Source organism: Coturnix japonica, chromosome 7 (assembly GCF_054131305.1).
Source record: "Coturnix japonica strain WE chromosome 7, WE-NBRP24, whole genome shotgun sequence".
Classification (NCBI taxonomy): Eukaryota; Metazoa; Chordata; class Aves; order Galliformes; family Phasianidae; genus Coturnix; species Coturnix japonica.
The window spans coordinates 14189706-14202450 of record NC_140669.1 but is presented as its reverse complement, the minus strand read 5'-3'; the positions used below and the strand labels follow the sequence as shown (position 1 = coordinate 14202450).

The 12745-nt window shown below is 41.0% G+C and overlaps 1 protein-coding gene across 25 annotated transcripts in view; it reads right to left on the bottom strand.

Annotated features, from left to right (window-relative positions):
• Positions 1-12745, bottom strand: part of KALRN (kalirin RhoGEF kinase) — a 434749-nt gene that overhangs the window by 116180 nt on the left and 305824 nt on the right. For all 25 annotated transcript variants that reach the window (XR_014947909.1, XR_014947910.1, XM_085552327.1 and 22 more), the window contains 9 exons: positions 12032-12146; positions 10654-10769; positions 10174-10296; positions 7205-7387; positions 6357-6475; positions 5371-5437; positions 4374-4483; positions 3624-3693; positions 1872-1961 (listed from right to left, as the gene is read on the bottom strand). Coding sequence is in view for 23 of the 25 variants with exons in the window: in XM_085552327.1 (XP_085408453.1) it covers positions 1872-1961; positions 3624-3693; positions 4374-4483; positions 5371-5437; positions 6357-6475; positions 7205-7387; positions 10174-10296; positions 10654-10769; positions 12032-12146 (993 nt within the window). In the remaining 2 variants the exon portion in view is untranslated. The remainder of the gene's footprint in view (positions 1-1871; positions 1962-3623; positions 3694-4373; positions 4484-5370; positions 5438-6356; positions 6476-7204; positions 7388-10173; positions 10297-10653; positions 10770-12031; positions 12147-12745) is intronic.

Sequence of the window (12745 nt, the reverse complement as noted above, 5' to 3'; positions counted from 1 at the left end):
CACAAGACGCTATTGCACAAATTTGGCCATCTAAAGGATGCTCTGATTCCTGGTGCCCTATAGGGGCAGGTTCTGTATGGAAGCAGAACAGGCCAAGATTCCCTGCCCTCAGCCAGGTTGCCTCCTTATACGGTGGGAGAAGATGAAACTTATCTGCAGCTAGAGTGTAAATTTTAGTTTGGAAGGCTTATAGTTTATAAGCAAAGCAAGATCTGTAGGGAGGGAAAATAGTCATCTTTATCTTAGAGTAAACCTACAGAATAAACTAAGCAACTTCCCTGAACATCCCAGCTCCAACAGCACTTTTGCTAATTTTCTTCACAGTTTCAAATGAGATACATCACTTATCTTTGCTCCTTCCACTAATGAGCTAACCCTTGCAATGAGCCCTGCAGCCAAACCTTTTCTATAGACTTAAAGAGTTCAATTTGACTGCTGTGACTGCTTATTTTCATCTCAATATCATGGTTTAAGCAATCTGGGGGGATTTACAAGCAGGCTTCCTGCTGAGGCATGTTATTCTAGCTTACTCGCTCTTCATCAGGGTGCTTTGGGAAATTCCGTGTTTGGGGGTGAAAAAAAAAGCCATCCTGCCATTTGACCACTGCTACTCTAAGGTAAAGATCAGAAGGATCTGCCATTACTATGCACTGCCTTGGTCACTTGGTCTGAGAGCCTAGAGGACTTTTTGGCAATAACCTGCACTCACTTTTCACATAGGCACTACAGGGTAGCCCAGAATAATTCCCTCCAGTGAAAGGAAGACATAACCTCTTGCAAAACAGCAGGTGCTAACAGTGAATGCTCACTACTGAGCAACATCAGGAAGGTTTCTAGCCTATACATAGAGCTGGAATGGAAAATCTTAGCAGAAGAAACACCTCCATACCCCCTAAGGATGCCTCACCCCTCCATCACTTCTCCAACACCACTACTATGAACCATTCAACAGGCTCAAGCGCCACCTCCTGGAAAATCCATTTCTGTTCAATTCTGCTTAAATCGGTGATAAGGAAACAAACTAACTAAGAAAGAACAAGGCAGAAGAAACACGTGTTCATCACTTCTGGCTCACATGAGTGCTCTCAATGCTTAATTGAAATGCTCTGATCACTGGCACAGACTAAACCCAGAGGAGCTGATTCATGTCAGCTGCCAACCACATTACAGGTTGGATCTTGCTGAGAGGTTACATTTGCAAGAGGATTTTCAGAACTTTGGAAGGAAGGCATTAGGTGTTTCTTTTCCCCTTTTTTTTTTTTTTTTTTTTTTTTTTTTTTTTTTTTTTTCAGGAAAAGAATTACCTAAAGCTTTAAGCTAACAGATAAGCATGGCAAAATGGATGAGGCTCCAAAAATTAGAGGGAAAGTGGTCTATAAAACCAGGATTAGAGCCTGCAAATGTTTATGACCAGGTGTAGCACTTGTAAGGGAGACGGTCTAATTGCAAGCAGTGGACTCTTTTACCAGCACAACGAAGCAGAAGTTACTAGAGTGGGTAAGATATGTAGAACTGGTGGACAGGATGTTGTTTTGGAATTCTGGTCATAAAATATGATAGGATTTGGTTTTCGTTTTACCACTATACCTGGAAGCAGAGAGTATATCTAAACCAGACCTGAAGAACTGATTTGGTCTGAAAAATACATGAAGGCTCCCGTAAGAATGCTGGTCTCTGCTAAAAGAGGCTTGCCACATTGATGAAGATCACACATCACACTGCAGCCCATCAGTTTTCACAGCATGTGGTATCTGCAGCAGAATGGAAAACCCAAATGCCAAGGCACCAAAAGGAATCTGTTGCTCAGATGTAAAGATAAGGTGTTTCAGCTGTGGTATGTGTGCAGAAGGAAAATGGCAATAGCTGCTTACATCAAAGAAAGTCCCTGCATGTTCCAGTATGAGCTGGCTGGAGTCAGGCTTGTTTTTGCAGTAGGTGACATACATCTGAAATTTATCTGCCTGTGAAAACAAACATCAAGGGAAAAGCAAGATAAGGTATTTTTCTGCTCTCACAGTCTCTCATTAAGGCTCTTCAGGACAAATACAAGTGATAAAACCCCACTTCTAAAGCAATGTGAGACATGAATTATTTCTTAGCAGCAGTTCATACCTTACCTGAGCAGTTCTGAGGGAACGAGGTGCATCGTATAACAGCTATGGGAGGCTTTTTTTTTAACACTTGTAACAGAAGGAAACTTAAAACCTTAATCCAGCTGAAAAATAATTTCTGAGAGCTCTGATGAGGTTGCACAGATTGTATCTGAAAGTCAGAAGGTCTCAAATCCCAGCCATGAAGTGTTGGCTCTATCACCTATTTGCAGATAAAGCCAGCATGGAAACCCTGAGCAAGAGACTTCCCCAGCTCAAGCTGGCTGGACCCAACACTTCTGACTTCAGACTGTCTCAGATCTGTGACGTCTGGCTCAAACTTGCCTTTCTTACCTGGGTTCAGACTTTAATGGCTCAAACTTTATGTTGTGCTATGAGTGCTTTGCATTTCATTTCCTAATTTATTTATTTTTAAGAGGAAATTAAAAGCATCTGTGTTGTTCTGCCTTAGAGCAGCTTCATATTGCTCAGTGTGGGTCTTGGGGAGAGGTGGGCAGGCAGGCAGAGGATGGACTCCTCTGAATAGTATAGCATTTTCCATACCAAGGATCTAAATAACAAGACCCTGCAATTAGGTGTGCAGTATTGTGTGTATGTCTATAAGCACACACAGCACTGAACACGTAACAGAATTATAGAATTGCTCAGGTTGGAAAAGACCTTAAAGATCATTAAGAAGATTCTGCACAGAATTATATGGAAACGTTTCTATTTTTCATACAGATATATATTTTTCATTTTAAATAATATTTCTGTGTCAATGTCTTCAGTATTTGTGTCATGTCTTCAAATCAAAAGCCCATTTGAAACCACCCAAGTATGCTCCTATTTTGGTAAATGAAAAGGTTCTATAGTGACTTCAAAAATATTAATTCCCAGCTTTACAACATGTAAAACCAGCAGAGAAAACATGAAGATGGCTGAATTGCCTGGCAAACTTCTTGAAAAGAGAAAGGTTTTCATACAGATGAACTACTGTAGCCTCCTGTGTCCATGAAGACTCTTAGTATCAAGATTTCAAAGCCTTCTTGGAAATATTCCTGGCAGTGGGTAATGGAATGAGAGAGTAAAGTGGCTCAACAGTTTGACACTAATTTCTGAAGGAAAATGATGATAAAAGATGATGTTTGTGCCTCTGTAAAATCCTTGAGCATGACAAAATTCCCTAAGGAGAGTAGATTATGATTTATTCCTCTCAGGGCCCTTTGCAGAGGAATGAATGTCACCCCTAAATACACATCTGGTTTGACAAAATCCTTCTAAACTGGTTGTTGAATCAGCAGTGGTAGGCACTGTGCTGGTCAGTGCAGGATGAAGAACAGGTCTCCAGAAAGCCTTCATGCTGCTGCTCATGAGAAGAGCTAAGGAAGGGGAGAGCAAAGGAGGAAGCAGTTCTTGTTACTGATTAGCCCTTGCCACCAAGGAATAACCTTTGCACCAATTCTCAGCTTGTTTCTGTCTGTGTGAGAGGAATTAATTTGAATAAGTAAAGAAAAGCAGCTGCTTCATTACCCAGGTGACAAAGCAGTGACCCACATCCTCAGGCAGTTGCTCATATTTCTCGAGTTCTTTCAGGAAAATGCTGAAAAAAGAAGACACCAATGTCATTAGTTACAATCAAATACCCAAGAGAAGCAAAATGACCAATGAGATCAGTGTTAATGATTGGTAGTTGTATCTTGATTACGAGGCTAATCGAGTGTGCTGCCAATGGACAAACCGTGTCCTTGCCAAGGCTATTTGTGCATAACCATGCCCAACTCAACTACAGTGAAAATGTAACAATCCTTAGTAGAAATCATCGTGTTTAGGAAGAACCAGACAATGAATCTTCAAAAAGATCACTCGTTATGTGCTTGTGCATAGGAAGTGATAGAAGTTAGATGCATCCACCAAGAAGACCACCCTTCATCAACTGTAAAGCTGAAGGCCTGCTGCCTCAGTGTCCAGCTCTTCTGCAAAGCACAAATACTGTGCTGTGAGGCAGAAAGCACTCACGGGACTACAAAGCATTGGTGTAATATGACTTCAACATTGTTAATCACCCATAGGCAAACTTTAAACAAAGATGCAATTCACTGCTGTAAAATAAGCAAAACAAGACATCAAACATTATTTTGCAAACCTTGATCAATTGCTTTGCATTCTGTTGTGCATTCTGCTGCAGGCATTCACAGTGAACACCACATAGATGTGTAAGTATACACATGCCTTTAGTTTCCTTAGTCAGCAAACATCAACAGAAATGTTAGGAAAACTTACTTGTTATGGAAGTCATATATCTCCTGAATATTGCCAAAGATGATGTGTTCTTTATTAAGGATCCCAGCGGGTATTTCTTCCACTCCACTTGTCATTTCCCAAAGGTAAGTCTGGAAGACATCATCAGTTCTTAGCTCTGAGAATAAATGCAATGCAAAAAAATAGATCTCCTTGTTTATCTGCCAAAGGCATGGGCTGACAAGGGAACTATGTGCTTCGAGATTAAACAAATAAGGTAAAAAAAACAGATGTTCCAATGTCACAAAAAGCTCCCCAGAGAAATTTAAAGTGCTAAATGCTGAGAAGCTGTCTGAGAAAAAGCAAAAACATGTCAATGGCACCTGTCTGTGCTGTCCAGCTGATGTTGTCCAAGAACTGCAGGCAGAAACAACTGAAAGATAAACTGGATTTGCCACTTCAGTAGCATCAGACACAGAAAAACCATTTGGAACTGCAGGAATGTGAAACCTGACAGATTTCACTAAAGAAAAAAACACTGTCTTTTGCCCTGAATATCACAGTCTCTTTCAGAACTACCCTGCTGAAGAGCTAGGTAAGGTATTTGACAGTGCATATCCAGCTCTTCCTTTAGCTCGAGGTGATCTCTAGCTTGAGATGATCCAAAGTAAGAGATTTAAATTCTTAAGGAAATGCTGCATGACTGAAAAAAGCTCAGAATCCAACAGATTTCAGGTCAATGCACAAACTGCTCTTTACTGAATTCAGGAGGTAGCTCTTACTCTCTGCACAATGAGCACAGCTTAGCAATTAAAGACACACTCAGGTGGCCCCAGCGGAGCAGACTTTAGAGGTATACATGGGGAGCACAGGGCATAGTTCTGCTGTGGGGTGACAGGCTCCCTCTACTCACACTCAGCTCCCACTGCAGGACATGACCCTGTTGTCAGGCACCAATGGTGGGTACTGTCACACCACTGCTGCAAAGGTTACCATGCCCTTCCTAAAAGTACTGGGCACCCTCCAGGCTGTAACTTACCTCTAAACATTCATGTAAGTCCCTGACATAAGCTTTTTCTGTCTGAAGAAGTTCGGCCATAATGAATCTGGAAAAAGAAAGTACTTCAGGTGTGCTGGGCATAACAGACAATGTAATGAAAACACAGCATCTTCCTGTTGTCTTTATGAATCAACAGACTTCTACTCTAAACCTTCGTCTGCTTCACTTTGCACCCTTCAGTTCAACAAAACAAATAACACTTAATACTCTAGTCCCCTGTAAGGTTATTTTTTAAACAACTTTTCTGCATAAAATTCTATTCAGTTGTATTTTTGCAAAACTGAGGAGTGATTTACTGTCTACTTGTCAAACTTAAATAGCTGATTTTCAGTAATTTTATTTTCCTTGAAAAAAGACTTGAGATTCCTCGACAAGACTTGCAACTTCACTAATATGCAATCGTAAGTCACCCTGAAACCTGAATTTCAGCAGCAACACTGATGGGATTGGCAGACATCACTAATTTGAGGAGGTTACAACAACTTGGTATCCAAACCAGTGGGAACTCCAGCAGCCACATTTGTATTGTCTCAGGCTGGGTGTCCCAATGTTCTAATGCTCAATGTTTTAATAACCATTGCCCTCTGAAGGAGAAATGCTACTGACTACTTCACAGATATGAGAAAGTCATCCCGTTCATTTTAGCCGTCACATACAGCCAGAAAGAAATCACTATAATGAAGCATCTCAATGACATCTAGAGCTGATCAAAGTCCTCATCTCCCTCCTTTCCCTTTCTAAAAGTAATCTCTGATCTCTGATTAAAACCAAAAGAAATTCAAACTGTATGTTCGGAGATTCTCTTGCCTACAAGTCACAGCTTTTGCTGTATAACTGTATGCATATCTCAAGAGCTCCACAGCTGGAAGAAGTTAAGGGCTGTCAGCCCATTCTGGTCATGCAGATATCATAGAATCACTTTTAGATAATGTGTCATGGCACTCTCAGTGAGTTTTGGGACATACTCTTTCTTTCTGGCCGACTTTCTTTTTTCTTCATTGACTTCATGATTTGCATCTCGCAGCTTTACCTCCCGGTCTGAAAGACTTGCTGGAATAATATCTAATTCGAGGTCCTTGTTATCCTAGAAACAATAACAGAGCAGACTTTAAGTCCATTGCAAGCCTACTGTTGTGTAAAATGCATCGTGGCTGGGAGATTAAATGCGTAAGAAGGGATAAAAGGAAGTGGTCAGTAACTGTGTAAACCAGAGGCTCAACAAGGAAGAGTACATTTATCTTCAGGGTGTGAGGGAATTTATTCATCTTTGATACTTTACTTTGAGGGTGACCGATTGACAGGTTTGCAACTGTTTTTGTGGCCAGGAAATTGCAGGGGGTTCATATTTTTATGAGTCTTGTATTGCTCTGTTTCACTTAGCAGAGGTTAGAGATGAGGTTGGTGACCAATTCTTCATTCATTTAAAGGATGAGAGAATGGAAACTTACAGTCAAAGCCTGGCTCTAATTCAACATAATGGCACAGAAGTAATATTTATGTCTCATGATAAAATTAATATAGACTTTTATTCAAATAATGCATTCCCCCTTCCTTCACAGTAGCTGGATGGTCTCCTAGAGAATAGTGCAACCAGTTCAGAAATTCTCTCTGATCTCCATCTGTCTCCTCCTCCTATCACCAATATGTCACAAAAACCTCTTTATCATCAAAAAGAGCAGTCCTGAGGCTGACTAAATTTTAAGAGGTTCTAATAGACACGCGATAACTGGCAACATTCATTTCATAGCCTTCTCTTCCCTCTGTGACTTTCAGATTTGGTATGAAACCTCAGAAGGACATGGACTTACAGTACCTCTGTATTGATTCCAAGGGCTTTCTCCAGGGAGTAGCGGTATTTCCCCATCCTGAGAGAGAAGTCACGGTAGCGTTTGTCAACGGTGGTGACCCACTTCCTGATTTCAGTGGCGTGTATATGTCCTTTTTCTACAAAGCTGTCAGCCAGCTGGATGAGGAGCTTCACTTTCTCCTTTGTTTGCTGCCCAAAATATGGTCCTCGGTTATGTTACACTATCATTATTTCCTTCACTTTTATTTCACACAGCAATCAGAAAGAGCTCACAGTTTTATATATGTTATTAAACAGCATCTGTACTTCAGATCATGCAGAATCAGATGCTTTAAACTTTGCCCAGTAAAACATGAAAGGAATGACATTTTCATAAGGACACTTATGTAGCTGCAGGAGATATAGAAAGTCAAGTCATTTGAAACCACACGCAAACACAAAACATGCTGGTAGTTAGAGACATCTCCTCCTCATAACAAAAAGCTTTTTAGGGGTATTGTAAGCCTTGGGGTAGAAGACAGGATTTTAAAATTACACCTCATAAAATACACCACGTTACTCTCAATCTGTACCTATGTGGTTCTGCAGACCTGTGCAGGCAGGTCATTAACACACTGCATCAGGCCAGGAAGGGAGTTTGAATCACTACTCTCTGCATCAGAAACGTAGTGCCAGTTGGAACATTATGAAGTAAAAGATGCCTGAACTCCAAAACATACACTGAGCCTCCATCATCTTCCAGAGGTCTTTTCTATTTCATTTGGGTCTGATTGCCTCCTAGTCATCATGGCTTTCATACAGAGGAACTTTGTGCAAACCTGGCACAGCGGGTAGTCATAAATTTTAGCACAGATTCCAAATCTACTGAGGGTGCCTGAACTCTGTTTAAGCCAGATGAAGCGCAGAATGCTTATAGAAAGAGTTACCAACTGTACAGATTGAACTCCAGCTGTAGTACACACGCTAATCCTCAAAAGTGAAAGGAGAATTAATTGAGTCCCTTGACATAGTGATGTGCTGCTCTTCAGATGAGGAGAATTATCCCCTTTACCAGACATAAGACATGCTGTCAAGTGCCTGATGTTACCAGCAATCTGACTACAATGACTACAAATGGACAAGTACATGTCAAATTCTTGTTTTCCCGAGTTTAGTTTCCTGTTTGAAGCCTCATAGAAATTTCAATGACAAAATAACAGGAGAATCAGAGGCCATCCTAACAAATAAGGTAAGTAGTTAAGCTTTGCTTATAAGTAGTAAAGAAGTTAGTTAAGGAGTAAAAATCTGACTTCCCGTCAAATAAAAGGGTGTCTCATTCCCAAATGCTACTACTGTATTTGCTATCCAAACATTTGCTTTGGCCAGAAAGGTACTGGGATCAGGAAGGCTTTCAGTTACAGCTTACTTTGAGAATATCATCATCTGGAAGTGACTCACATTTACCAGGTTGCACGTGGCTTTGGAAAAATTATAGGTCAGCAGTCCAAGAGAGATGTAACACAGCTCAAGGGAGCAGGACTAGTTGTGTCAGTGGAAGGAATGGCCATTAACGGTCAGTAAGGATCAAGGTATAAAACTTAATTCTAGGTTACATCATGAGTAGTTTGGATGCTCCAGGACACAATGGGATTTGCCTGATCCAAACTGAATGATAATTGGAATGACTGTAGATAGCTGACAGTTGGAGAAGTTCTGTTTGAGAAATGTTGCATGGTGCCTGTCTGATTAAATTAATTTCAGCCCACTACTATTTATCTCTTTTTATTTTTTTCTTCACAGATGTGCAAACTCAGGAAAAAGGAAAAGGACAAGAAGAAGATAAAGCCTGTGAATCCAACCCAAGCAAGCATAGACAGCCTAATGAGGAATTTAAGGATTACAGAAGATCAATTTCAGGACACAGGAAAATGAAGCTACACGACAGTGAAGCTGTGGTCCTGCTGCAGCCTGACTTTGCAGTTTAGATCCTTATCAGTGACTGTTAATACCCCTGTGAGTTCACTGTCTGTGAATTACCTATGGTTTGAATTAATTTGTCTGAAGCAGGACCAACTCTGTAAACCCCATCAGATTTCTGAGAATTGTTCCATATACATTAATAGATTCTTGGTAATGCAGCTTTGCTTTATGCTCACCCTTGAGTTTACAAACCCATTTATTTAAAGTACTTCACTGGGATCAGTGGAAAAAGATAAATGATCGTCTATAATCAGTCCAGCTGGAATTAATGAAACAAATGGTGGTTGTGATGACAGAATCACAAAACAGTTGAGATTGGAAGGGACCTCTGGGTCCATCTGGTCCAATCCCTGTGCAGGCAGGCTCATCTGGTGCAGGCTGCCCAGGACCATGTCCTGGTGACTTCTGCAGACCTCCAAGGAGAAACCACAACCTATATGGGCAAGCTGTACCAGTGCTCAGCCATTCTCATAGCACAGAAGTGGTTCCTGATAGTTGGAAGAAACCCCCTCTGTTTCAGAGGCCTCTTGTTCTGCTCCTGGGCACCTCTGAAAGGAGCTTGGCTCTGTCATCTTTGTATCCTCCCTTCAGGCATTTATATGACATGATGAGAATCCCCTGAACCTCTCCAGGTTAAAAGGAAGAAAGAGGGGATTCAAGATGACCATCACTCCACAGCACACCACATCACTCTTGTAAGATTGTCTGAGGACAGAATTTGGCTATGTTCCATTAGGATGCTGTGCCCTACATGCAAATGGAGTTTCTCTTCATTCTGATCAGTGCAAAATGCTCCATAACCAGTACAGGCTGAGGGGGAGACTACCTCAGTTTTGTACCCATGCCTTGCTAAAAATGAAAAGTCACAGTTGACAAAAGACATTTGTCTTTGGGTCAGGAGTTTCAGGATGAAAACTCAAAATCAAGAGAATGTTATCACAAAGATTTAAGGCATTGATAGGGCCATAAACATAGACCAAGACAGAGGTCACAATTAGATTAATATCATTCCTTACCTTTGCAGGTACTCTGAATTCCCCATATTCCTTCAAGAGTTCCTGAGTTTCTTCTGCTGATTCCCCTGTGGAGTTGTGAGTAGAGAGGTAATATTCGCCTGTCTCTTGGATCCAGTCCAAGGCCTGTGAATGTCAAAAGGAAAAAGGAAAAGAAAAGAACCAAAACAAATATTATTTATATTTCAAGAACTAATCCTCCAACAAAATAAACTGCCAAATAATGGATATCAGAACAATGAGCCATAATATTGTGTGTATTAAAATGCTTTCTAGGAAGACATAAAAAGAACACAATAATTAAAGCAGATGGGAAAGGACACAAAAGGTGATGTTTCCTAGGAGAAAAAGGCGTGTAGGGGATTCTATCTTCAGAAAGAAAAATCTGAAGAGAGAGAAGGCAGTCTTCTCATTCAATTAGAGCTCAATAAAATAAAACATATTTACACTCTGCCAGCACAGAAAGGCAGTGGGGTTTTTTACCTGCTTGGCACTGCGCTCAAAGACAACGTACTGCTGGCACTGATCTAATCTCCGCTTCTTCAGGGTCCAGAAGTGAAGGACCCGGTTCTCCCTCTGCAGCAACTCATTCAGGATGGCTGTAGGGCAAAGGAACTGCATGGTTAGTGATTCTGTGTATGCATACAGAAATTAGCCATAAAAAAACTGAATTCACTCACCCTGCCTGGACTGCACTCCCAAGAACAGCACCCCTGAGATCGTATATATTAAAACAAGTATTGATTCAAAGGAATTGTTCTAAAAAGCAGTAATGAAAAAGTGGTGTTGCAGGGTTATCTGGTATAGGAGGATATGCTACTGTGGCATCCACTAGAGGGGGCAGAGGCTCATGCAGTCTGTGCAGCAGCCACACTATTTTGTATTAAAACAACGGGTCTGGCTCATCGATCCCTTACAGTGAGTTATTATGAGCATTTACAGCACCATGTAAATAATCTCTCTTCCCTGAAGCCCTTTCTGAATATACTGATCAGTTCCCTGTATAAATAGTTTGGGTCAAATAAAGCTACTTTTGTTCTATTTTGATGTCTTAGCTCTAGACGTGCTGTAAGTGTCCTATTAAGCAATGCTTTTATTCTGAACTAAAGTGTCCACTCCAAAGATTTTCTGTTGATAGGCTCACTAAGCAAGTGAGTTACACATCTGACTTACAACAAGACTAATATGCAAATATTTCCAAACAAGAGCAGTGAAGAACACTGAAGCTTATATCAAGCACATACATAGGGACTCGCTGAAGAAGTGTTCAAATAATTTTCCCACGATTTTCAGCTGCAGGGAATGGAAGTTCACAGCAACTCCAAAAAATATTTGACACAGTAGTAGGGGAAAAACAGACCAAAGTCAGAATAACACTGCAGAGCTGGTATTAATAGAAAGGAAGAAAAATAATATTTTCAGTAGCACCATTTTCATCTTCTGTATGTAACTGCAGTTCCCATCCCTCCCACATGTTATAATGGCTGCACTGCTATTAACCTGTCTCTTCCTGCAGCTTGTAAGCCAGCCAATAATAATAATACAGTGCTTTAGTTCTGCGGATTTGCTTCGCTCACTCTTATCAGAGCCTTACAGCATTGCTAAGGCACAGATTAACAAATGTTTAATTTAGCAGAGAAGTGGAAACACTTCAAACATCTCAGATGTATAGTTTGATGGTAAACAGTGCTCTTTTGACCAAAGGAAACTACCCACAGGTAGATGGTGTGATGTGGGAGTGTGATTCCAGGGACAAAATCCTATGGCCAAATAAGCTTGAGGTTCTTTTTTTCATTTTTGGAACTTAGTACAGGGAGAAGCAAAGAAGAGCTCCAGTGCTGTCATACACCAGTGCACCAACCTTTCACTTGCTGCTCAGGCCCCCGTGTATGGCTTGCAACTCCAGGCATGCTGACATTGTTCCTGTGGATGTACTTGAGGAATACCTCGGCGTTCCTTCGAGCCAGTGTGCAAGCCTAAGGAAAATGGCCCCCGTCAAGAAGAGTTAGTAAAGACAAAGAAAGAAAGCAAAAGATACTCAAGCTCTGCCTATTTTGCAGGGAGATGTATGCCTCTTTCAAATGGAGGAGCTTCCTCTAAGAGTCAACAAACTCAGATAAGAAACTTACAGCCTCATGAATGTATTAAAATACATGAGTCATTTTGGATTCAGCAGTTGATTTCATATCTTAAGGCAAATTAATGACATTAATCAAGTATCTGGTTTTAAAGAACAAGCACCTCCCCTACATCTTCAGTTTAACCAGAGCTAACCCCTCTCTCAAAAAGAGCATTCACTGCTTCCAAAAGCGCAGTCTAGAGGAACTGTTTCTTAAGCCAGAGTAGTTTCATGTTGTGTATCACTTTATAGCAAGGTGTGAGGCTGCCTGTCAGATGAGTTATCAGTGTTGGCTCTGCTGTTCTTACAGAGCAGCACCTGGAAGGCAGGAGGAAAGCTCAGTCTCCAGCCCAGTGCTGCCCTATAGAGGCACAATGGCTTCAGGTGTTAGCAGTTCTGCACTTACTGGCTTGGAGGACAGAATTTGACATTCTGAATGATTTGTATAAGCCAGCA